General features: G+C 34.0%; 5 protein-coding genes across 10 annotated transcripts; 3 read left to right on the forward strand and 2 right to left on the reverse strand.

Moving 5' to 3' along the window:
- Window positions 1-1,144: 1,144 nt before the first annotated feature.
- On the reverse strand, window positions 1,145-3,344 carry LOC144548737 (uncharacterized). Its single transcript, XM_078297460.1, has 5 exons — window positions 3,279-3,344; window positions 2,842-3,066; window positions 2,558-2,698; window positions 1,990-2,097; window positions 1,145-1,597 (listed from the first exon to the last, which is right to left on the reverse strand). The coding sequence occupies exons 2-5, from the start codon at window positions 3,064-3,066 to the stop codon at window positions 1,499-1,501; spliced, it is 573 nt and encodes a 190-aa protein (XP_078153586.1). The 5' UTR covers window positions 3,279-3,344; the 3' UTR covers window positions 1,145-1,498.
- Window positions 3,345-8,246: 4,902 nt separating this feature from the next.
- Window positions 8,247-10,443, forward strand: LOC144568798 (uncharacterized). 4 transcript variants are annotated; one of them, XM_078319198.1, is made up of 4 exons: window positions 8,247-8,366; window positions 8,652-8,930; window positions 9,044-9,863; window positions 10,187-10,443. In XM_078319198.1, exon 3 carries the CDS (start codon window positions 9,059-9,061, stop codon window positions 9,842-9,844), a length of 786 nt encoding a protein of 261 aa, XP_078175324.1. In that variant the 5' UTR covers window positions 8,247-8,366; window positions 8,652-8,930; window positions 9,044-9,058; the 3' UTR covers window positions 9,845-9,863; window positions 10,187-10,443. The 4 variants fall into 4 exon arrangements, with proteins under 4 accessions (XP_078175324.1, XP_078175328.1, XP_078175319.1 ...); XM_078319202.1 differs by having other exon boundaries at window positions 8,691-8,930; XM_078319193.1 differs by having other exon boundaries at window positions 8,247-8,930.
- A 3,718-nt stretch (window positions 10,444-14,161) lies between these two features.
- Window positions 14,162-15,839, reverse strand: LOC144568822 (BTB/POZ domain with WD40/YVTN repeat-like protein). The gene has a single exon (XM_078319221.1). The coding sequence runs from the start codon at window positions 15,753-15,755 to the stop codon at window positions 14,427-14,429; it is 1,329 nt and encodes a 442-aa protein (XP_078175347.1). The 5' UTR covers window positions 15,756-15,839; the 3' UTR covers window positions 14,162-14,426.
- Window positions 15,840-16,816: 977 nt separating this feature from the next.
- Window positions 16,817-20,436, forward strand: LOC144568930 (ribosomal RNA small subunit methyltransferase G). Of its 2 annotated transcripts, XM_078319230.1 has the most exons (10): window positions 16,817-16,972; window positions 17,644-17,724; window positions 17,809-17,900; window positions 18,301-18,337; window positions 18,466-18,632; window positions 19,079-19,148; window positions 19,564-19,643; window positions 19,726-19,788; window positions 19,885-19,961; window positions 20,215-20,436. In XM_078319230.1, exons 1-10 carry the CDS (start codon window positions 16,889-16,891, stop codon window positions 20,313-20,315), a joined length of 852 nt encoding a protein of 283 aa, XP_078175356.1. In that variant the 5' UTR covers window positions 16,817-16,888; the 3' UTR covers window positions 20,316-20,436. The 2 variants fall into 2 exon arrangements, with proteins under 2 accessions (XP_078175356.1, XP_078175357.1); XM_078319231.1 differs by lacking the exon at window positions 18,301-18,337 and having other exon boundaries at window positions 17,809-17,898.
- Window positions 20,437-21,575: 1,139 nt separating this feature from the next.
- On the forward strand, window positions 21,576-24,183 carry LOC144548746 (uncharacterized). Of its 2 annotated transcripts, none has more exons than XM_078297467.1 (4): window positions 21,576-21,747; window positions 22,092-23,205; window positions 23,456-23,849; window positions 23,981-24,183. In XM_078297467.1, the coding sequence occupies exons 1-4, from the start codon at window positions 21,639-21,641 to the stop codon at window positions 24,044-24,046; spliced, it is 1,683 nt and encodes a 560-aa protein (XP_078153593.1). In that variant the 5' UTR covers window positions 21,576-21,638; the 3' UTR covers window positions 24,047-24,183. The 2 variants fall into 2 exon arrangements, with proteins under 2 accessions (XP_078153593.1, XP_078153599.1); XM_078297473.1 differs by having other exon boundaries at window positions 21,621-21,906.
- The last annotated feature ends 1,379 nt before the right edge of the window (window positions 24,184-25,562 follow it).

A 25,562-nucleotide genomic window follows, 5' to 3' on the forward strand; every position in this document is an offset into this window, starting at 1 on the left:
TTTTTTGCTGTTGATGAGTAACCATAAAAAAATCTAATATCAGATAGATCGTACTTTTCGAGGAATTAAAACCATCCGATTCCTCGCTATATGGTCTGTTGTTGAGAGTCTACCATCCAAACAGGAAAAAGTCTCAGAAAACATCAAGTAACTAGAAACACTAATGGAGATTAGAAGTTTTTATTCTAATTGTAGTTGGGATTTGGGAGGAGAATCGAATCGGAGAAAATGAACTGGCACTATGTTGCACTCTCTTAAGGGGGCTTGCTACGGATGTTCCTTAGGTGTGGAGTGTGAATTGAAACGTGAGAATTTGTTTGCTATTAGTAGGTAGGCAGCATAGGTGCGATAGCGATGACAACTTACGACTTAGTTGGAGTCCAATAAGACTATGAGGGTCGATGTTATAAGATTCTTCCTCCGGTAACTTTCATTATAAGATTAGGTTTTAGTGCTTTGTAAAGCTAGAACATCATATTGAATTTTGAAACCATCAAACATGATATTAGAGATCATGTCAATGGATACAATTAATAAGAATCGGGTGGAAGTATTTTCGTACCCGTATCTGTTACAAATTGTCCTTACCTGCTAGGAATTATCTTGCAGATAACTCTACAATGTTAATGTTAGTGGAAAAATTGATTAAAAATTATCATACTTTCTTATATAAAATAAAAATAATGTTTCTTCTAATTAGAAAAAAGCCTAAAAAACAAAAAAAAGCACCTAGCTGCATGTGCACACAAACACACTAAAATGAAAATTGATGCAGAGAAGACAATTATGACATCTAATTTGCTGAATTAATTTGGTAATATATCATGCCTACCATGAATTTCATGAGCATATAAAGTGTCAGTATAGTGAATTTATAGCACAGTGAACAGTAATTAAGACTGGAACTAAAATTTTAATAAATTATTTGCAAATCATTTGTTCATTTATAAAAAATCTATTATTATGATTAACTCATTTTATGTTTTGGTGTAATTAAGGATGGATTTTTCTTCTATTGTTGCAAACTAAAAGTTGTACCAGATCTAAATGCTCTGCTGGTTTGGGTTGTTATTGGTATTGCACGGATTACAATCAACATGTAATCTCATATTTTAAATTAGTCTTCATAGAACGCTGGTTTGTCTGGTTTGTGTATTACAGGTACTGTAAACATGCATTTTAAATTGGTTACTGGTACTGCATTAATTACAATTGATTATGACTACTGGAAACACGCATTTTAAATTCAAAAGTATATCAAATACTTGGCTACTGTAAACACGTATGAGATACGATGAGTATCGACTATCTACATGATATTATAAACCTAGAATAATAAGTATCATCTTCATTCATGCAGTAACTCGACAAATTTGAAGTTTTATGACCGTCAACTTGGAAATAAACAAGGATCAAAATATACCAAACCATAAATAAGTTTACATGCTCTTTACTAAAGTAAATAACAAGGATCTCCCTCTCGCATCTTCTAGGGTTCTTAGTCGAGCAACATTCCGTTATCCTCTGAGTCAGAGTCAGGTTCAGAGTTGATGCCCATGTCAAGCATCAGCCAATTGTACTGCTCTTTTTCAAGAGCCTGCATACAAATTAAAAAAAAAAAAAAAAAGGGTTTGAAAACATTATCATCTCAAACACTGAAAAACAAGTGTAAGTGAGGACTGAGTTGTATATATGACAACTAACCTGACCTCCAATTCACCCCGTGTCACTCGCCTAAAAACTAACTAAACAATGCAACACATTGAAAAGAAAGTACAAGACAAGGCGGACAGGTCTTGAATGCTATCTAAAGGTGATCTGCAATTCACCTGGCACTTGGTTAGAAAGCAACTGAAATAGTAACACCGTGTACCAGACAGGGCTGATATGACACCTAACCTCACCTCCAATTCACCTGACCAAACCTCGCATTAGTATCCCACTGAAAAACACACACATCAAGCACACATGATGAGACAGAGAATTAACCTTCAAATCATCATGAAGGGAGGAGTATTCATCTGACAGTATAAGCCGTCGTACAGTTCGCATTGATTTCCTGATCAAGTCCTCGAATTCTCCCTCTAATTGAGTTTCCTATATAGAATAATTAAAACATTAACGTCTTTAGAAATGATGATATTCAGTTGCTTGTCTCGTTTCTCCTTATGAAATTAATGGGTCAAACCTCTAGATCAAGATAACATGAGAGACCAAAGTTAGGTAAGGTAAGATGATATTTATATTTAGTTGGATTGAGGCAGAATGGCAGAATTGGGGGTACCTCAGGATACCTCAAGTGACCAAATCAGGGAACCTGGTATACCTCAGGATAGCATTACCAGCAGAGCAGCCTTTTGAGTTTTGGGTTTTGGGTTTTGAGTTTTGAGGAGGACAGACAGCATTACCAGCAGCCTTTTGAGTTTTGAGTTTTGAGTTTTGAGGAGGACAGATACCATTACCAGTAGAATTAAGTTGAAATCCCGTGTGGTCCCATCCCGTTGACTGACGTCAGAACAGAAGTAATATAATATTGTTACAATTGAAAACTTAGTACCTCATCCATGTCTAGGTTTATATAGGTAACATCATCATTAATATCTGTCAGATGCAGAATAATAAGTCTGTTCCAGTGAATGTCTAATATTTCAACGTCAAATGGTGCAATGCTCTCAATGTTGAGGGAACCCTTTAAGAACTGCAGTGCATGCAATCGAGATTAGATTTTACAAGAAAGAAATTGTAAAAGTTTACAAACAGATAATTAATTAATTATGTTAGTTAATACATACAGATTAGAGAGAGAGAAAGCAAAGCATAGAAGAAATGAAATGACCTCACCTCTCTTATGAGTTGGGTGAAATAATTAATTTCCTTTTTTGCTTTGTTGATGAACTGTTTGTGGGTCTCAATTTCTTGATATGGATTTTTTGTAATTGAAAGTTTGTCGGTCTTTCTCTGAATAAAGTTGATCTGCTCCTCCTGCTCGTTCAATTGCATTTGCATTTGCATTTGCACGCCGCTACTTGAACTTGCTTTGACTGTCGTGTCTGTGTTGATTTCCATCTGTGTGTGCCAGTGCCACATACACAACACAGGATTAAAAAAAATATAAAATATTAACACTATATAGTACTATTATATTATCTCCTCCAACCCTAACAAAGATTGTATGTATGTATCCCGTTAGCTGATTGAATGCAAAGCATGAAAGCAAAGAAAAAGAGCGAACTTGACCCAATAATCTATCTAATCAATCAGATATATAGCGAAATTACCGTCAAATTGAAAATTGAATTGAAGGATGAGAACGAAGACCAGAGATGCCTCTGCAGAAAAGGGTATATATATAGATCTATAAATCAAGGGACACAGAAAGAAAGAGAAAAAGATAAAATCGCGAAATTACCTGGCCTGACCGCCTGAGAAATTGCGCTTCCAAAAGAAACGGCCGACGGGAGGGAGGGAGGGAAAGAATAAATGATTTATTTGATCACAAGGTTGTCCTTTATATACAACGCTATTGCCGACTGTAGTAGCGGTGCTATATATTGAGTCCGGCTCTGGCCTAGGGGTTTTCAATATTAGTGCGGATTTAATCTGCACGAATCTTAAAGCTGATCTGATGGTCCATATACATTAACTCAAAAGATTCATTTTTGAGTTAATGCATAGGATACGAATTCGCCATTTTGAGGTCATAATTTTTAATATTCAGGACTATAATTTTTAATATGAGTTTTGTTCTTAATAAATATTTTTTTTTATTTTTACCTCTAACTAAATCTTTGTTGCAAATTGAAAAAGTTAACAGATTTAGTAAATTTTTTATACACATTCTAAATGAAACTTTTAGAACCTTTGACATGTGATATTATTTACTTATATTTTATGTGTTTAAACTCAACTTTTTCATTTGTTTATTTCTTCAGCAATAATTTGTTCATCTGTTAATAAATCATAAAAAAATATTAAATTTAGTAAAGCATACACAAATTAGTTAAATCTTAATTCTCTAAAAAAACAAAAAAAAAATTGAATAAAATTGGAACTTGTAACTCGCTGAAAAAAAAATATGAATATAACTATACAAGCACTAATATAAAAACTGTATCACACATTCACACATGAGATAAATACACATTATTCTTTCTTATAATTTTATAGTAGCACTACAAGTTTTGTCAATAAATACATTGATCAATTGTACCACCGCATATATATAAAAATTTATTTGTGGTCATTTTCTTCTAGTAAACTCCAACATTATAAAATACTTAATAGTTAAACTATTATATAATTTTAAGAAGGAAACAGAAATCAACACACAACAAATAAAATTGATAAAAGTAAATATTATTACACAATATTATGTATATTATTGGAAGCGCATATAAATTTTTGATTATTTTTATGATCGAAAGAGAAAAAACATATACGAAGAATATAATTTAATATCAAGAATAATGAAAAATAGAAGGAACAAAATTTGAGAAACTTATCTGCAACAATTTGTGATCTCATGCATCCAATTTTTTTTTTTGGTCAAAACAATTCACGACTTGGCATAATTAATTAAAATAAATCCTTGATAATAAAAGTAGTATATTTTGCTCTTCTAAAATTTTCATTATTTTTTTTTTGCAAAGATAATATACCATTATCAAATAAATCTCCATAGCAACCAAATTGTTATGATACAACAAAATTGATTTTTCTAATATATTGAAGTAACTACATTCATTTGATATTTTGAAAAAAAAAATGAAATGTTTAAACTAAAAAATTAAAATCATTTTGATATTTGAATCAATTTAAAATTTAGTTAGTAGTTTATCACAAAAGTCGTTAAAATTACACCATTGGGAATTTAAAATGGTTAGATTAGATGGAGTGGTAAACATCATTCAAATTGGTTATAATATGATACATTTGACATTTAGGAAATAAAAAATACATTTACAAATTTAGTTTTCTAATTTGACTAATGTCTGATATTTTGTTATAATATCAATTAGATATACGTTTTAAAATACTTCATACTACGCAAGCAAGCGTATGATGATTTGTTTGTTATAAATGTTCTAGAATAATTTGATAGTATTATATCAGTTTTCATAATAGATTATAGTTAACACTATATGAATGTAAATCATAAAAAATTAAATTCGACAAAAAAAAAAACACAATTTATTTATTTCCATATAAAAGGGGCTAAACAGCTAGACAGCTATCCTATTAATTACATAGTTATCTTTGGAAATAATTAAGTTTTAAACAAAAAAAATCAAGAAAGCATTACGCGATTCTCAGGCTTGTTTTAAAATATTCAGAGCACAATTCAATTTTTTCACCTCCATATCATTTTGTCTCTAATTAATGTTTTCCTGATTTTTTTTTCTAAACCTAATTAATTATTTTCAAAGATTTAGAGAATAATTTTTATCACAACTTTCTTTTTCTCTTCTATTTCTTCCTTCTACCGCTCTCCGCAGCATAGTAACAATACGCGAATAATTCACATTTAATTTGTTTTTTTGACGTTTTTGAACTAAACTCCGAATAAAACACAAAAAATGTATATAAAACGCGAGTTAACGAATTATTCGAGCAAAAATGGAAAAAAAAAAGTTTTTTTTTATTTTTACATAATTAAAAAAAAAATTGGTATTTTTTGTTGTTGTACCGAATCATTTCCGAATTATATCCGAATCATGAATTTTTGACTTCGAATTATTTATTTGTCACTATGTTGCGCAGTTATGTGATGGAGCACGATCTAAGGAACAAGTATCATCTCCATTGCTGTAAAAGATTCCCTTCACTTTACGGTTTGAGATTAACTCCCAGCTGTTCCGGGATTCGGGCTATCTCAGGGGCATTATTATTGGACTTTGAGATTCGTGCCAAGTTAAAAAACGGTTAGGATCCAGTAATTATAAAAGATTCTCTATTACGGTACCGGGGAGGATGTACACTGTACCGAACTAGGCTGTACCGAATCAGCCATATAGACAAGAGCTCATCCTACTAGGTCTCAAACCTGCTTAGCGTATGTACACTGAACTAGCAAATGGAAGGTTGCCTCCATTTGACTGTCATTGCACATTACACACCGTGTTTCACACATGATTCGCCTCTGTACCAGAATCTCATGGGTGAGGAGGATCCTGTTTTGAATTAACAGGTATGTGATAATGTGAAGATCTTGACCTTTTGTGGAGCCCAAGCTTGCCAAATCTCCATTTAACCCCATCGCTCCTTGCCCCCATAAATCATCACTCTGTAGAATGATGCTACTGTGTACTTACTAGAAGAGGGAAAAGCAGAGTAGAGTCCTGCTTTTCTGATCCCATTTGTTCAAAATTTTTCATTCACGTATCTCTATAAAGAAGTTTTTTTATGTACGAATTTTAACAAATTTAAATGATTGAGATCGAAAAAGCAAAATCCGGTTTTTCTTATAGAAAAGCAGCAGAGTCCGTTTCACTAGAAGAGGACCATCGCCAGACCTGCATATCTGGTTGTCCATGCAGTGCTGGTACCGGTTCTTGGCAGTGTACAAGTAGATGCGGTGCAGCAGTGATGACCTTGTGAGGACTGGATTACACATATGGCTACACGAAGATTTGTACAGTGGACCTACTTTTGCGAAACATCGTCAACCCTCAATAATTGTCATGTGGGCTTTGAGATTCGTGCATAACGTCTTTAAACGGTTAGAATTTCCCATAAAGTCACGCAAAGTTTGAGATATCTCAGAGGATACAAATTTCAATAATCTGTATCCTCTGAGATATCTCAACTTTTGCGTGACCGACGTGTCCGGTACCTATTCGGGGGATGATGCAGGGGCTCAGTATTATGTGTGATTTGAGCTTCGTGCATAACGTATTTAACAATATGTGAGATTTTCCATAAAGTCACGCAAAGTTTGAGATATCTCTGAGGTTATGAATTCAACAATATGGATGTGCCGTATGTTTTCATTTTCCTCGGCGAGATTTCTCTGTGTACATTTCTTACTAGACATTTGTGCAGCGAGTCAATTTCTTAAAAGTTGCTCTTCTTTCTTTTTCTTTTTTTTTTTGGAAAGGTCACTTGCTATCTTAAAAGTTTCTTTTTTTTAAAAGGTCACTTGTTTCTCTTTTTGGGACCCTCCTCATTATCGACTATACACAATTAACCAACAAAAATTGTAATGTAATTTTTGGTTGGTGTTCATCAAGAACTGTTGACAAATAAACAAAAATTAATTACCTTTTATTATTTTTTAGGAGTTAAAATTTTCACTTTTTATTATTTTTTAGGAGTTAGTTTGAAAGCCATTTGAGTTCCTCATAGGATAATTTTTTGAATGCCATTCACAATTTTATCTTCTTTTTTTATTTCATTTTCAAATAAAATATTAATTATGATTCTAGGAATCATTGAATAATTCTTAAATCTTAATTATGTCATAAACCGTTCAAAATTTGTGAGATATGCAGCCTTTTTTTATAAGCTGCTTCTTAATTATGGAAATGTTAAGATATACTCTACTAATTTGAGTTATAATAAATTGATAATTAGTTAACTTGACAATTAAAAAAAATCTAATTATATAAAAATAAGAAATAAAATAAAAATATTTGTTAGCCTTGTAAATCAATTTTGTTTTATATTTTACACTATTTTAATGTCAAATGACATTCTATTACAAATCATCAGATATAAACTCCTACAAATTTCAATTTTTTTTATGAACAATATAATTTTTTTTAAAATTTTCTCATTTTATAGATTATGTCTTAATTGTCAAGTTATTAAATTTAAATTTATCTCCTACTATTATCAAAAGACTTGAGAGAGTAGGTCCGATGGCCATCGGAGATACTTTAGTTCGATGGGTTCAATAGATGTTCAATTTGCTTTAAGATATGTGCATTTCACTTTAAAATTCATACGTATCTACTTCAACTTTCGTACGCACAGATCTAAAAACGGATCGGACGGTCTTAGAACTCATTGAACTCAAAAGTATGTCCAATAATAATCGCACCTACTCCTACTATTATCAAAACTAGTAAGTTAAAATATTTTCCAATAGATTCCACCTTAAAATTTAATAAAAAGATGAAACATAATTTGAATTTTATTGACTCGTTTCAACTTGAGTCACATAGAAAGAGACACATAAAACCTGTACCTTGTTGATGTTGCCATTACAGCTATATATATAGTTACCTCACAAGACCGCCTCTTTTATATGACCGCCTTTATCATTTATACCCAGAAAAATCTAAAAATAGAGAACACAAGCAAAAGAAAGAGATCAGATCGGATCGTTTCCAGCGAGAGATCGGATCCCTCCTGTGTTATACCTTGTAATATCTGGACCTATTTTTATTCTTTTGGTTAAAAAAAACAAGTACTAATTGAAAATTTTCAGATTTCTTTCAACTTTTTATATTTTTCTTTTGATGCATCTAACTTTTGGTAAAATTCTTAGTTCAATTGAGATGGAAATTTGGCGTAAAAGGGTCCGATTTAAAGGTTTTTGGATTTTTTTTTGTTAGAACAAGTATCAATTTAGATCTGCTAAATACTAAAAAATATTTGGTTTTCACATCTGATTTTTGTTTGTTTTGAAACGGTTGAATCTGCTCTAGATGACTTTGTTTTCTGGTTGTTGTTCTCCACAATTCCAGTGCAGGAGTAGCCGTGCGAATTGTGGATCATTGATTGATTGATTGATTGATTAAGCTTTAGAGGTTTGTGTACCAGTTGAGATTTCTAGGAAATTGGATTCTTTGCATGCTTTAGAAGAATTTATTTGCCAGAAGAAAGGATTCCAGATAATTTGTTCAATCAGATATAAACACTTTCAGTAGATTTCAAAAGGGATTAACACTAACTTGGATTTCCAAGCTTCCAAAGCTTCTTTTCTGGTAAGTGATGTCAATTTTCCCTTTTTTTTCTAATTTATTGGGTACAACTAGGAACCAAAAAAAAAAAGAAAAAACCCAATACTTAAAAAGATTGATTGTTGCGAAAAAAACAGTTCTAGTTGATCAAGATGACAACAGAATCGAAAAACCAATTACTCGGCACAAAGGAATCGGTTGATCTAGCAACCTTACACAAGGAATGGGACGATGCGAGGTGCCCCATATGCATGGACCACCCGCACAACTCTGTCCTTCTCATTTGCAGCTCCCGAGACAAGGGATGTTGTTGCTATGTGTGTGACACGAGTTATCGCCACTCCAACTGTCTTGACCGGTTTAAGAAGCTCTTTAAAGAAAATGACGATGATGCCCCTGAAAAATCATTGAAGTGCCCCTTGTGTCGGGGGGATGTTTTGGGAATGATGGTGGTAGAAGACGCGAGGTTGTATCTTGATGAGAAAGTACGGTCATGTTCTCGGGAGGAATGCGCGTTTATCGGGAATTATAGAGAGTTGAGGAGGCATGCGAGGCGGGCCCACCCGCTCACTAGACCTGGTGTGGTGGACCCATTGAGACAACGTGCCTGGCGTAGGCTTGAGCGTAGGCAAGAGTATGGTGACGTTCTAAGTGCAATTAGATCGGCCATACCGGGTGCTATTGTGTTTGGGGATTATGTGATTGAAACGGGGGTTGATGATTCTAGGGTTTCAAGGGGACGGGAAAGGGATGGGCGGGATAATGACGGGCAGGGTCAGTGGTTGGCCCCATACATGTTGTTCAGCATGACACGGAGCCCGGGAAGGGGTTTGGAGGAGGCAAGGAGATTGCCACCAGTAAGAGAAGAAGAGGACAACTCCACAAGGAGGAGGAGACGGCGATTTGTCAGATCGAGGTCTGAAGAGGAGAATTCATGATAGCGTGTTTAGTACTATGGTAAATTTGTTTATTTTTACCTTAATTTGCAAAATTTTGTTGTGTATACTTCAAAACCTTCCTGATGCCACTTTAGAATGAGAAATGTGTAGATATTCCTTTTCATTTTTGAAATTGCCCAAATTATATTCTCTCAATTCCCCGGTGATTTATAGAACAAGAAAGCGGTGAAGGGGATTGGATTTACCAAATTGCATCCTCTTTCTTATCTTTTTTTCCCCCATTATTCATGAAATATTAACTTGTTTATGTTTTCTTTGGTTACAAAATTATACAAACCAACTAATTTTGGTGTGTTACCGTGTTAAATGTTACTGTCATAGCTCGAGCATTGGTATTGACTTTGGAATGGTTACATGCTGGAGCCCACTAGTCAGGGACAGATCAAGTATCAGACTTTAAGATTTGCACTGTTGGTAGAAGCTTTTCTGTTCCTCTCTTAGATTCAGTCGCACCTTGCATTTGTTTATAAAACTAAGTAATGTAATTATGATTAGATGGGATTATTGGGTGGATATTAATCAATCGATTGTGATTATCCTTTTTTATACGATTCTTACCTAGTTTTATCTTCCTTTAAGCATGTCTTCTTTGTATATAAGTTCCATTAATTAATACTTGAGAAACGTTCAAGTAATGCAAAGTATTGCTAGAGTTCTAGACTTGTAAGTAAACATTGCCATTAGAAATTGCATTTGATTAAATTAATCAAGTCAACTAAACAGGTACAGGATGTGATCAATGTGGTTTCAACTTTCAATAAACACAATTATCTTAATAGGAACTTGATTAAGCGTGTGCATACAATAAACTCACAGCTAGCCTTATCTATTATTTTTCTTTGATTAAAATCTATTATTTTCACATAAGTGTTAGTTATAGAATTTATTTTTAAAAAACATAATCAGAAAAAGACAATTTATGGAACCAACTTGATTGGGTTTTTTTTTTCTTTTTTTTTGTACAAAATCTGTAAGTACCAAATATGCTATTTGGTATCTCTCATTTACATTTAAGCGGTACCGAATTAGCCTATTCGATACTGAATAATCTCTATTTGGTACTTGTGGTTGTTTTTTTTTTTTGTAAGTAAAAATCAATCAAGTTGGTTCCCTAAATTTACTTATAATAATTATGATTTTTAAAAAACAAATCTTTGTTTTAGCCCAATATTAAATATTACAAAAAGTGTATATTTTTATCAGATGTTCATTTTCTTGTTGGAGAACTTTTTGTATTATTCTCCAGGAGACTATTCAAAATTGTGGAAACTAATTAAAAGACAAATCAGTAGTCGCTGAGTTTCATCAGATGTCCGACTTGATTTTGTTTTTTTCTGGGAAAAATGCATTGAATTGAAATAAGTTCAAGAACCATCAACTTTTACATACGTCAGGATAAGGATAACAGAAAAGATGTCACAAATTCAACTAGCATTGACTAAAAACAATAATTACTTGTACTAGCGCAAAATGTTCTTTTTACTGTGCATTTGTGTTTTTTTTTTTTTTTTTTCAAAGCCCTTGGGCAGCATTTGTGTTTTGTTTGCCTTGAAGCAAAGAACTGTTTAAAGGTTTTGGTCCAATGGTCCTATGCTCCTATGCATAGACAAGTATCCTCTCCATTATTGTAAAAGATTCCCTTCATACAGTTTGAGATTAACTCTCAACCGCTTTGTGATTCGAACTAGCACAGAGGCAGTATCATTAGGCTTTGAGATTCGTGCCAAGTTAAAAGAATGGTCCAAATTCAGTAATTGTTAAAGATTTCCTATTACGGTACCGGGGAGGATATGAATTCCCTATGCATAGCACAAATTGATCTGTATTACATATTGTGAACTCTTCAACATGATTTTCAGATGAAAATGTACTTGCAAACTAAATTTTACATTTTAATTTTAATTTTTTTTGCTGTTATTTAGATAGGTCAAAAATCACTAATTTTAAATGGTCTAGAATTTTGAGATCAAGCCATTTCTTACATGTCTAAAAAAAGAGGGTAAAGAAATTAAAAAAAAAAATATATATATATAGAGTTAGGCTGGGGTGCTATGGATAGCATAGTGGCCTCTATGCTACGGCTCAATATTCGAGTTTTCAAAATCCAAACGGTCGATCCGAACCGTTCATCTTATTCTCCATATTAATATCTGCTTGGAGACCAAATTTTACATTTTTCTGAATTTTTTTACTATTTATTAAGTATTTTACAAAATTGTTGATCCAACGGTGGCTGCACAAAACAGTAAAACCGTTGGATTAGCGATTTTCAAAGTGGCTTAATAAATAGTAAAAAAATTCATAAAATTATAAAATTTGGTCTCCAAGCAGATATTAATATGGAGAATAAGATGAACGGTTCGGATCGACCGTTTGAATTTTGAAAACTCGAATATTGAGCCGTAGCATAGAGGCCACTATGCTATCCATAGCACCCCAGCCTAACTCTATATATATAGATGGGCTATGGTGCATTGCAATGCATAGGCCATGGTGTGCATTGGACCATAAATCACCGATTCAAAGTCCAAATGACCGATCCAAACCGTTCATCTTGTTCTCCATATTAATATGTGCTTGGAGACCAAATTTTATATTTTTTGGAATTTTTTTACTATTTATTAAGCCACTTTGAAAATCGCTGATCCAACGGTGGCTTCTGATTTTACTGTTCCAAACAGTCACCGTTGGATCAGCGATTTTCAAAGTGGCTTAATAAATAGTAAAAAAATTCCAAAAAATATAAAATTTGGTCTCCAAGCACATATTAATATGGAGAACAAGATGAACGGTTTGGATTGGTCATTTGGACTTTGAATCAGTGATTTATGGTCCAATGCACACCATGGCCTATGCATTGCAATGCACCATAGCCCATCTCTCTCTCTCTCTCTATATATATATATATATATAGAGAGAGAGAGAGAGAGAGATGAGTTACGATGAGCCATGGAGTAAAATGCGTTTGTACTCCACGCTATATTTTTATTTTAAAAGTCCGAAGGACCGATCCGAACCGTTAGATGTGATCTTCATATTGAAATGTGCTTGGAGACCAAATTTTACATTTTTTTGAAATTTTTTTACTATTTATTAAGCAATTTTGAAAATTGTTGTTTTACTGTTTGCTGTTTTGCTGTGAACAGTAAAAAACAGTAAAAATTTCTGGACCATCGGATCAACGATTTTCAAAATTGCTTAATAAATAGTAAAAAAATCCCAAAAAATGTAGTGCTATGGAGCACAAGGTTCGGATCGGTCGTTTGAATTTTCAAAATAAAAATATAGTATCATACAGCACCAACTCATTTTACTCCGTAGCTCACCATCTCTCTCTATATATATAATTTGATGTAGAAGTATATTTTTATACGGAAATCATGTTGAATAATTAAGATCATTCATTTGAACTTTGAAAATGAAGATATATTATGTCATTTAGACTTTGAAGATGAAAATATATTTAGTACCATAGCCTTACTCGTATTCCAATTAATTATTGTACAGAAAATCTGATTTTGAGGTCTCTATTAGCAAGGCATGAAAATTTTCTATATTGCAATGTGAACTATATATGATACCTGATTTTGGAAATCAAGGATTGTTTGCTACACTATTTAGATACATATAAGGCACAGTTGTGTTAAAGATTTCCAATTTCAATGAAAATCGCCAGGTGAAATTAATGATTCAAAGTTTCAAACAAAGAATCTATGAAGTAAATGAGAAATCATTGCAACAATCTGAAAACATTGCAATTGAATATAAAGTTGATGCCATCCTGTGATTTTATCCATTATCCTATATTACTTTTATAATATTTCCATTAATAAAAATTCTGAGAGCAGTGCAGCACCAGGCCAATCATACTGGTAATTGACTGACAATTTATAAGACATTTCTATCTTTTGGATTTCTTGGAATATATTTATGATTTCTGGATAACAGATACAGAATTGAGCAATTAAACATAAACAAAAAAAATAAAAATAAAACAGTATAGGGATTGTACTTGTCATGTTGGTACAATACAGGAAAGAGCAACAATTTATTCAGAAAAAGATTATGCATGTTTAATTGTTTATTGGAAGTTTTGGTAACAAAATTGAGAACTTGAATCTTCAGCATAAAAAAACCAAGAAAATTGTCCATGAATCTCTTTATTGTTTTATATCTAATCATAGCTTCCTTAATCAAGCTTTTCTTTCATGAAAGACAAGGATACAACCGGTACAGTATACTGGAAGCCTGATAGTTTTTAATTGCTTAACTAAGGCTTCAAATAACAGAAAATAAAAATACAAAATCAATTCAATTCACCAAAAAATTTACACTAAAGAATGTTTGGTGAAATAAATAACATTACAGTACAACAAAAACCTCCGCAAAGTGCTTTTTTAAAAGATCTTTGAGGAGGAAATCAAACCAAAGGTCGACTACATAGCGAAAAATAAATCGTTCTAACAGATCAGCAAAACACCATTTCGGCCTAATTAATTTCCTTGATTTATTCCTAGGATCATTTTTACTTAAATAATATCAAAGAAGAAGAAGCATTATATCAACTCTGCCATACCTCTAAACACATCTCACCTTTCCTCGCTAAAATCATCCGATTTCCACCAAATGCAAAGTGAGTAACTTTCTTCTTCTCTTCACCTTCTTTCCATCTACCCATGAAATTTCTCTTCATAACCCTCTCCTCGCCTTCGGCCATGGCTGCCTCAGACCACATCTCCACCTCCCCTTCTCTGGAAACAAACACATTCTTCTCATAACACTCTATTTTACAACCCAATCCCTCTTTTCTCTTCATATCACCAGATCTTCTTCCCCCCTCTCCAATAAAAACCCAATTTTCAAAAGATTGTATCTTTCTCAAATCAGCCATATACACATCGCCTGAACTAACTCCGATTTTGAAAACGGATAATAGTGAATCGGAAACTGCCACATCAGCAAAACAATCAGCATTTTTCTCTTGGATCTCATATGCTAACCTATTTGATCTGGTATCGAAAAATTTGACATAGCCTGAAAAACCGGCAGGTCCTGCATGCGATCCAGCTGCCATTAACAGACCCAAATTGTTAATCCAACTCAGCTTTGTAGAAGGTATGGCAGTATCAATCTCTGCTGCAAAAATTTCCTTCCTCCCAATCTCTAAAACTGGCTCAAATTTCTCCAAATCAAATGCAAGAATTGCACTTGAATTACGTCGGCATGATTCAAAGCTGGAAAAGAGGAGATTTGGAGAATACCCAATTGCCAAAACGGTGGAAGAATTCTCTAGAGAAGGATGTGGAGACCAATGAAGAACCTTGGCAGGAGAAGTTTCTAGAAGGTTAACAAGGTGAAGTCCAGCAAAATCCTTTGCACCAGCTGCAGCAAGAGAAGGAGACAAGGGTAGAACAGTATCAATGAAGGGAAGGGGAGTGAGAACAGTTGATTTGTGAAGGAGAGAAGGGGTAAAGGTGGTGACTTTACAGCCACGTGCAACAGAGAGAACAGAACTGGAGGGGGAAACAGAGACAGAGGAGATGTGTTCTCGACCGTTGAGGGGGAGTGAGAGAGAAGGGGATAGCGAAAAGGGGTTGAAATGGAGAGGAAGGGAGAGTTTCAACAGGAGAGGAGGGGGTAAGGAGAAGAATTCAGCTTCGGCAAGGAGGGAAGGGAGGAGAGAAGAGGGAGGGGGAAAACCGGAACGGAGGAAGGAAAGGAGGTGAGAGAAGAGGTCGGGGTCACGGTCGAAGAAAGGGGGAGGAGAGGAAGGGGAAGGGAAGGGAAGGGAAGCGAGAGGAGAGGTGGGCCCAGTGGCAGAGAGAGTTTGTTGAGTTGTGTGGAAGAGAGTACCTCCTATGTTAAGCGTTATTATGGGGTTGTTTGACATCGGAGGGGAGGGGAGGAGGTTCGATCGGAGAAGAGGTGGATCAATGGATGGATCAACAAGAACTGAACTTGGTACTTGGAGTCAAAGGAGGGCAGGAGGCGGAGGAAGGGGGATTTTTTGTGGCGAAAGAAATGGTGCGACCGTGTGGACACTTGTTCATTATTTTATTTTAAAGCTTTGTGCATGTCTTATTACAGTGCAATGTGTTTATTAATATTCTTAATTAATTTGAGGATTTTAATTTTTTCCAATAAAAAGTATATTTACGATATGTCTTTTATATGTATATAAATTTATTTATGCAAAAATAAACATATTTATCAAATATATCACGTCTAAATTTTTTCTATATTACATTTGTAGTGAGCGTTTAATCAATTTGAACAATATTTATGATTCTAAGATCATAATAAATAATAAACAGTCCCTAATGCAAAACCTTTAAATTCGCATATATTTATTTGTGTAAATATCAAACAGGGACATCAAATATATGAATTTTGATTCATCAAATGTATTTTTACAAATTGTTGATAACAATTAAAATAAAATTTAAAATATCATAATCTTTATATGCACATAGAAAATATAATATATATATCGAATAATTTTATTTTAAAATTTATTTTCTAAATTTTTTCAAAATAAAAACTCCATAGAGATACAAAAGAATGAAGACGTTTCTAACCCTCGAGAAATTTTGGAGTAAAAAATTAACAGAATAATTTGACTTTATATTTTAATAGAGCAATTTTATCTTCATACAACGCACAGACTATTGAATTAAAAGCTAAAACTATATAATTCGTGCGCTGAACGAATCTAAAACTATTCTGTTAATATCTTTACCGAAATTTTGGCTTCCATAGTTCGATATCTGCTCTATCGCGCCACTGACCGCACATACCAAACTCGATCGAATTCATATCACCTGAGTTAACTCAAATTTTGAGTTTAAATCCTGATGGTCCGATCTGTTTTTGCACGAACATTAATGTAATCCTGCGCATTCAATCTCGAACTATTGGCCCTGATCTAAACTCAAAATTTGAGTTACATCGGAGGTCTTGACTTGGTCTCCAAAACCCAACCCGTCAGTCTCAGAGAGAGAGAGAGAGAGAGAGAGAGATCTAATGGCAAGCGGCGATCTTTATGCGCTCGACTTTGATGGCGTTCTCTGTGACAGCTGCGGGGAGAGCTCCCTCTCCGCTCTCAAGGTCTCTCTCTCTCTCTCTCTGGGTTGTTCTACTGCATTAAAATAATTGCATAAATCCTCCTAGTAATTTGCAATCATGTTACATACTATATATTCTTACTGCATATATATCTAATGAGTTCATCTAATATATTGCCTCAATAAACCAATTTTATGACTGAATCTTGTCAGTTATTTTGTATTTACCTCTCCTTTTATTAGTAATTCTACAGTACTTTTCATGGGTTCTGGTAATTTTCAGGGATTATGATAAATTTTCAGGGGTTCTGGTAAAATTTCAGGGGTTCTGGTATAATTTCGGGGATACTGGTAGATTGGCTCAAATGCTTAGATATGTACCCCTGCTGTGTGTAAGCCTATGGGATTTTACTTTCTATTTATTTATTTTTAAAAGAAATAAAATCACTACATTTAGATGGTTCAAAATTTTTAGTTCAGGTGATTTTCTACCTATCTAAAAAATAATAAAAAAATTCTAAAAAATGTAAAATTTGGTCTCCAAGTACATATTTACATATTTATATGGAGATCATGTTGAACTGTTTGGATCGACTGTTTAAACTTTGTAAATAGAAATAGATCCATAGCACAGACCAAGCCGCGCTTTGCAATGTTCCGTAGCCTCACTCATTCTGATTTATCTTTTTTTTTGGAAAATTTTGCATGAACTAGGCAGCCAAGATAAGATGGCCTTTTATTTTCGGTGAAGTCGACACTGCCACAGAAAAGTGGATAATTGATCAAATGCACATTGTAAGCTCCTTACCGGTGCTTTTCAATAGAACTTGTTTAAACTCATGTATATTTCTAACTTGCTTAATTCATCTCTTCTGACAGCTCCGGCCGGTGGTCGAAACGGGTTATGAAAATCTCTTGCTTGTTAGATTGCTGGTTGAGCTCAAGATTCCATCTGTCAGAAAATCTTCGGTGTAGTTTTCTCAATAGTTTGCTCTTTATATATTTATTTTTTTTCTCATATTTTCATTTTTACTCCGTTAATTTAAGTTAAATTGTGCAATTCAGGGTACTTTACCTAAGTTTAGTGTTAACTGGGCTTGGTTCAAAAATTGCTCAGTTTGACACTATAGAAAAGCTAACTTCAAGTCATAGAAGTTTTCTAGAGACTATATGTCCCTAACCTCTCTTATACCAGTAACAGTTCTGTTTATACATCAAAAGGCATAAATTTGAAATTTCCTGTTCATTGAGGTATTAGTCACACAATCTGCAGAACTCATTCTATTGGACCTAAGCCGACTGTACCTGAACCATTTGAAATTTGAAAAACCTAAAACAAAAGGTTGACTTTTGACTTTAATAATTCAACAGCTGTCCTGGTATAAATCGAAATTTTCTGAGATCGATGGTATGGATGGAATTTTCTTTTTTATTTATTTATGTCTAGGATGTGACCTGAATTGAACCTGAACTCTGGTTTAGACACTTTTGAATTAAATAGTTTTTTTTTTTTTTTTTAAATTTGAACTCTCAAAGGTTGCAGAAGGGATCACTGTTGAAACAATACTAGAGAGCTGGCTGAAATTAAAACCGACAATTATGTCAGAATGGAATGAAGATAAAGATTCACTAGTTGATTTATTTGGGAGAGTGAGAGATGAATGGATGGATAATGATTTGCCGAGTTGGATCGAGGCAAACAGGTACTACTTGAAACATGAAATTTCTTCATCTATAGTTTGTACTATCAAAATATCAAACCGTCTTGTATAGTGTATACCCAGCAAATCATGAACGTTATCTGTAGATTTTTGTTTAGAATTAAAAAAAAATAAAAAATCTTCGGGAAAGAGAATGATTGTTTTTTTTTCTTCGAAAAATAGTGCAAATTTCTGGGACCAGTGTTTTTCAGATGTTAAACCCCATCTTGGCTACTGATTTGCCCGAAAATTGCTGGTTCCATCTATTTTTCGAAGAAAAAAAAATAGATTATTTATATTGGGAGTGCAGTAATACTATTTTCTCAGTACTGGACACTGGTACGGTTGGATCTTTTCTTAATATTTTAAGTTTTGTGTTTCCATGCTTTCCTTGCTGATTTGTATTAGTTTATATACACTAACAAATTAGATATGATGGCGTTATGCAGATTCTATCCCGGGGTTGCTGATGCTCTAAGATTTTCAAGCTCTGAAGTTTACATTGTTACAACAAAGCAGGTATGTTACCAATCTGGATCAAATTATATGAGAGTTCAATGACCTGAAACCAAACTAAACTGTAAATTGAATGAACCTGAAAATTTGGGTCAGACTGCAACCTGACATAGTATTAGAGTGAATTTAAACCCTAATGACTAGAAATTAGATTCACGTGAACAGAATGACCCATTAGAACATAATATCTTTTTTTTTTTTTTTTGATAAAAGTGGAGTACTCCACTGATTTCATTCCAAGAAACGAAACCTACAAGGTGAACAGCTGGTACTAAACCACTGGTACCAGTCCTGACCATTAGAACATAACATCACCTGAAGTAACCTGAAAGACTAACTCTTTTATGATGCTTGGAACAATAACACAAGCCCTTGTAGCTTACACTCTTCTAATAATTTGTTTCTTGACTATTTACAGAGCAGGTTTGCTGAAGCGCTTTTGCGAGAATTGGCAGGAATCAACATTCCTTCTGAAAAAATTTATGGTCTTGGCACAGGGTTAGTGCCCAACTCATATAGTCATATTCACTCGTATTTCGAATGTAATATTTTGTATGATGCATTTTTTGCGCTTTATCAGACCAAAAGTTGAGGTGCTAAAGAAGCTCCAAGCAATGCCTCAACACATTGGGATGACACTTCAGTAAGTTTATCATGCAACTCCTATAAAGTATTAGATACTGTGCATGATTTAGTTCTCTTTTGAAACCTAACTTGAATTCTTTATTTGCCTTCATAGCTTTGTGGAAGATAGATTGGCAACACTTAATAATGTGATCAAAGAACCAGCACTAAATCAGTGGAACTTGTACCTAGGTACATTATTTCCCCTTGTTTATTACTTTCGAAATTGGTTTGTTGTCTGAACCAGTGTGGTAAAAAACGGTCGTTTAGACTTATTAATCGGCCGATTAGTCGTTGGCGGCAATCAAACCGTTACGGATTTTTCGGACTAGTCGGCCGACTATTTTCAATTATGACTGATTATTCTTGACTAATCATTTGGTGGTACTCTATTCGTCCAACAAGCGCATACTGTTATTTACAACACTGGTTTTGTTTGAAACAGGAACATGGGGTTACAACACCGAAAACGAGCGAAAGGAAGCACGAGAAATATCAAGGATTAAACTTGTTGACATCTCTGAATTTAGCAAAAATTTGAAATAATTACTTTCTGCAATTGCAGAAGATGCATTCATACATCTTCAGAGAATTAATTGTAGTTTCAAAAGATTTGTAACTTGTAAGCAATCATAATCAATGTGAATTATGTGATTCATATGTCTATCCTTTGACAAATTTGCTCTAGTTCGTTTTGTGTAGCAGGGGATTTAATTTGTTGTATATACAACCTTTTTGAAAAGAAAATACAATAAATAAATAAATAAATAAAATAATTGCATAAAGTGGGAAATTAAAATAAAACGAGCTTAATTTCTAGTCGTTGTCAGGCTAGATTAATAAGGGTGAAATTTTATGTGTAATATTTCATATAATAATATTTAAGTAATAATTACTAATTAGTAATGTATTTTTGTTACTGAGGATGGTTCAAATATCTCTATTTTTTGTGATTTCATCATATTTCTATTTTTAAAAACTTCAATTATTTAAAATTTAAAAGTAAAAAAAAAAAAAAAGTTGAATATGATGTATATTATTTCATTTATATACATGTAAAAAATTATTACATTTTTTTTTTTTTATTCTTATTAAGGACTTGTAAAAATGTACTAATGTAAATAATTTTTAGGCATTGATTTTTTAACTTATTAATTTACAGAAAAACAAAATCAAAATGTGATATTTTTCATTAGCACATAGAGAAAGAAACATAGATCATATCTAGCGGTTTTTTTTTTTGACATTTATAATTTAAATTTTGAGTTATTTATGTTTTAAAGATGAAAGCATAATGGAAGCACGAAAAATAGAGGCATTTGAACTCTCCTCATTTTTAGTTTAAATCCGGACCGTTAAATTCAAATCGACCATCAAATTAAAGGAGCCTTGTACGCTCCACCTCGACCGATTGGTCTGGATTCGAATTGGGTTATCCCTGGGAGGATGAGTGCGTATCCTCTGAGATATATTTTGCGTGACCGACGTGTCTGGTGCCTATTCAGGGATAGCGCAAGGACCAGTATTATTTAAGCTTTGAGATTCGTGCAGAATGTATTTGAACGGTTGAGAATCTCCAAAAAGTCGCGCAAAATGTGAGATATCTCAGAAGATGCGAATTCTGGGTGGATTCGGTCGGATTCATCAGCATCGTACCCGATGACACGGCCGAATTGAGAACTACGCTCTATGCGATGGATTGCATAGAGCGTTTGGTGCTATTGAATTTTTAGCTGTCCGATTAGCTTTAAATTTCGTGCTAGTAATCTGTTCTTCTTTTCCCTCTTTCCGCCTTGTCAGTTGTCAGTCACCACCCCTTCGCTCCCTCGCACACACTGATCGGAGGCAGAGGCAGAGGCAGAGGCGGAGATGGCGTTGCCGATTAGAAGCTCAGAGGCCGATGAGGAGGAGGAGCCCCCTACCTCGATTGATCAGTGCCTTGTCGATGCAGTTCTCCACCCTCAATTTCGCGATAAATGTTTGTGTTCATCTCTCCAAACTGTCGTATCTTTTTTTAGTGAAACAAGAAGAGCGGCGCTGTCTGCATGATTGTTTCTTGCATTTCTTTCCTCAAGTTCGTTTGCATTCTGCTTTGCCTCACGTGTTCTTGAATCTTGTTATCAGATTTTCTCGCTAGGTAACTTAAAATTGGTTCCTGTATTTGTATTATACCAAGGTTCATATATATATATATATATATATATATATATATTTCTATATTGCACATGCAGAAAAGTTGTTTTCTGTAGTTCTATGAACTGCCTTTTAAATAATGAATGAATTATTTAAATTAGCATAGAAAACAAAATTTTGATACTGCAGTGCTGGGCATGGAAGTGAAGATACATCAAGTCTTTGAAGACCCCAACTTAGAGAAAGTTGAGTTTCCGGAATGCCACACCTTTCACCTAAAATCTCTTGCCGATAAACTTGCACGTCATTACCGCCTTGAATCCCGTTGTAAAGAGCGTAGAGCATTCGCTAGAAAGACGCCTGACAGTAAAATCCCATCTGTCACCCTCTCAGGCATTCTGGTAAAGAGAAGTAATGGCGCCGCTTCATCCAGTACTACCTTGTCTCTACCAGAATTTACTGATCCAGTGAAGAGGGAGGAAGAGCACTGCAAGGCCAGAGAGAGAATTTTCAATGAATCGGGGCCCGCAAGTTCCACTGCTCCACTGGTCTCAAGTTCCACACCTCCAGTAGCCTCAAGTTCCAGCTCTCTGGTGGTATCAAGAGCCACATCTCCAATTCACAATGGAATTGGCAAAGATGTTGATCAAGATGATGGTTTGAGTGATATGCATGCAGAAATGAATCCAGTGCATAATCCTGGCATGAGTATGGCTTCAACTTCAAGTTCCAGTTCTCGGGCAGTATCAAGATCCGCATCTCCAATTCACAATGGAATTGCCAAAGATGTCGATCAAGATGATGGTTTGAGTGACATGCTTGCAGAAATTAATCCAGTGCATAATCCTGGCACGTGTATGGCTTCAAGTTCCAGCTCTCGGGCAGTATCAAGATCCGCATCTCCAATTCACAATGGAATTGGCAAAGATGTTGATCAAGATGATGGTTTGAGTGATATGCATGCAGAAACGAATCCGGTGCATAATCCTGGCACAAGTATGGCTTCAAGTTTCAGATCTCTGTCGGTATCAAGATCCGCATCTCCAATTCACAATGGAATTGCCGAAGAGGTCGATCAAGATGATGGTTTGAATGACATGCATGCAGAAATGAATCCGGTGCATAATTATGGTGCGAGTATGGCTTCAAGTTTCAGATCTCTGTCGGTATCAAGATCCGCATCTCCAACTAACAGTGAAATTGGCGAAGAGGTCGGTCAAGATGGTTTGAGTGATATGCACACAGAAATGAATCTGGTGCATATGTCTGGCGCAAATATGAATCACAGCCTGACAAATTCGATGTAATTTTTCTCAAGTTTATTTTTTATAACAAGACCTGTTATCATCTGGTCACCCCAAACTTCACGTATGGTACTGTACTGAAGCTTTACCAGCACCAGTAACACTGGTTATTGTTTCTCCTTTTTTTTTTTTTTTTTGTGGGTGCCTCATGCTAATCAAACATGAAGAGCACGAGATATTTCCATACACTGGCACTGGTTGTATATGGCATAAAGTGTAAACAAAGCCTCTTCCTATGCAAAATTGTAGGTATGGCAGAGGTACGGGAGTTTTCAACGAGGTTCCTACAACTGGCCAGCAACCTCTTCCTATGCAAAATGAACTGAGAATTCAACAATCTCAAATGTATCAATACGGATCGAGCATTAACCAACCTCAAATGATGCAATATGAACCGAGCATTGCACAACCTTATATGAACATACCCTTTTACAATTACTATCCTTACAATCCGGCATTTCCTTCTGGAGCAGGTACATCACCTTACTATGCATGTTGTCCTCCGCAATTGGCTCGGGTACAACTCGTGCAACCTATTTGGCAGGAACCCATGCAATACCAATACCAATACCAATACCAATACCAATACCAATACCAACCAGGAACTGCACAACATCCTACAAATGCAAGTAGTTTCATTCAGGTATGATTATTGATGGTTTTGCACAATTTTCGATCTTTGTTTATAGCATGTGAAAGTTTCAGAAAACGACTATTAATTGGCGTAAGCATTACTAATTTGCTAATTCAGATCTTTTGCCTCCTTTTAATTAGAACTATCAAGGTGCAGTTAGGCCGAGAAGGTCGACCAGCTATGACAGAGCACATGGAAGAAATTAGTGACTTGTTCTAAATTTCTAAACTAGAATTGTGATTGGTTTCTTATACATTTTTGTTTATTGTAAATGCCTAGTTGTAGAAAGGGGATACAAAAAAAATGTAGCTATTCTTCAGTCATACAAGTTTTGGCAAGTTCTGAAGGCTGTATCTTTTAGTTCTCTGTTAAATTTACCTTCTCTCTCTGTTAAATTTACATTCAGCTATTTGCACATTTTCCTCTAATAATTATATTTTACCTCCAATGAGGAGATATCTCATATTCTGCGCGACTTTTTGGAAAATCTCAACCGTTCAAATACGTTATGCACGAATCCCATTAATTCTAGTAATGTATTTTTGTTATTGAGGATGATTCAAATATCTATATTTTTTGTGATTTCATCATACTTCTATTTTTAAAAACTTTAATTATTTAAAATTTAAAATTTAAAAGTCAAAATAAAACCGTTAAATATGATGTATATTATTTTATTTATGCACGTGTAAAAAAAATATGACATTTTAACTTTGCTTTGATTCTCATTAAGGGCTCATAAAAATGTACTAATGTATTTAATTTCTAGGCATTGATTTTCCAACTTATTAATTTACAGAAAAATAAAACCAAAATGTGATGATTTTCAACTTATTAATTTACAGAAAAAAAAAAACAATTTTTGGTATTGCATAGGAGAATTATTATTATTTAGAGGAGACATCATTTTTTGTTGAATAAAGGTTGATTTCATGCTGGGTTTCTTGGTAAAATGGTCATTTAATTTCATGACAAATGAAACCGTTAAATCATTACCAAAAAGTTGTACAAAAAAGTTGTAATCTGTGTACTTGAAAGTTGTAATCTGTGTTGAACAAAAAAGTTGTAATCTGAGTATTATACTTGAAAGTTGAACAAAAAAGTTGTACTTGAAAGTTGTAATCTGTGTTGGTTTTTATCAAGATAAGATGGTTTCATACTATAGCAAAGCTGAGTATTATATTCATTACAAATGAATGTTCACTGGACAAAATTAGCATAAAAATTGGTAGTGTTTGTTTTGGTAATGATTTAAACTTGTGTTTAATATACGGTGCAGGAATGCTGTTCCATTCGTACATGGTAGATGACAAGTCCCCTGAAACCGGAAGCCTTTCTTATGTAGAGTTCCTCGTACATGTACATCGGCAAATACAAATACAAACTAAATCAAATTAAATCACAGAGATATCAAAATCATAGAATCATAGGAAAGAGATAGGGTGTTCTTAAGTTCACCAAATTAAATCATTTATCTTATTTAACTATCCTTAATCCCTAGCCCTATATTGGGATTAATAAGGATAGTTGAATAAGATAATATATATTAGTTCGCGGTGAAAATAAAATTAGGTATGAATTCATTATTAAACTTCCCAATAAATTAAAGGTGGTTGTCAATTGAAATGACAAAATTTGTCACCATAAAAAAATCACATAAAGCTCACCAATTCAAAATAATTCCATATTAACTTTGGAAGACAAGTACATTCATATTCTTTG

Source organism: Carex rostrata, chromosome 2 (genome assembly GCF_964058835.1).
Source record: "Carex rostrata chromosome 2, lpCarRost1.2, whole genome shotgun sequence".
NCBI lineage: Eukaryota > Viridiplantae > Streptophyta > Magnoliopsida > Poales > Cyperaceae > Carex > Carex rostrata.

Coding starts and splice junctions, on each gene's coding strand:
- LOC144548746 (XM_078297467.1), top strand. CDS start 21,639: ATGGCGTTGCCGATTAGAAGCTCAGAGGCCGATGAGGAGGAGGAGCCC. Junction 21,748..22,091: donor CCCTCAATTTCGCGATAAAT/GTTTGTGTTCAT, acceptor TTGATACTGCAG/TGCTGGGCATGGAAGTGAAG. Junction 23,206..23,455: donor CACAGCCTGACAAATTCGAT/GTAATTTTTCTC, acceptor GCAAAATTGTAG/GTATGGCAGAGGTACGGGAG.
- LOC144548737 (XM_078297460.1), bottom strand. CDS start 3,066: ATGGAAATCAACACAGACACGACAGTCAAAGCAAGTTCAAGTAGCGGC. Junction 2,699..2,841: donor TCACCCAACTCATAAGAGAG/GTGAGGTCATTT, acceptor CATGCACTGCAG/TTCTTAAAGGGTTCCCTCAA. Junction 1,598..1,989: donor CCCTTCATGATGATTTGAAG/GTTAATTCTCTG, acceptor ATTTGTATGCAG/GCTCTTGAAAAAGAGCAGTA.
- LOC144568822 (XM_078319221.1), bottom strand. CDS start 15,755: ATGTCAAACAACCCCATAATAACGCTTAACATAGGAGGTACTCTCTTC.
- LOC144568798 (XM_078319193.1), top strand. CDS start 9,059: ATGACAACAGAATCGAAAAACCAATTACTCGGCACAAAGGAATCGGTT.
- LOC144568930 (XM_078319230.1), top strand. CDS start 16,889: ATGGCAAGCGGCGATCTTTATGCGCTCGACTTTGATGGCGTTCTCTGT. Junction 17,725..17,808: donor TAATTGATCAAATGCACATT/GTAAGCTCCTTA, acceptor CTCTTCTGACAG/CTCCGGCCGGTGGTCGAAAC. Junction 19,149..19,563: donor ACATTGTTACAACAAAGCAG/GTATGTTACCAA, acceptor GACTATTTACAG/AGCAGGTTTGCTGAAGCGCT.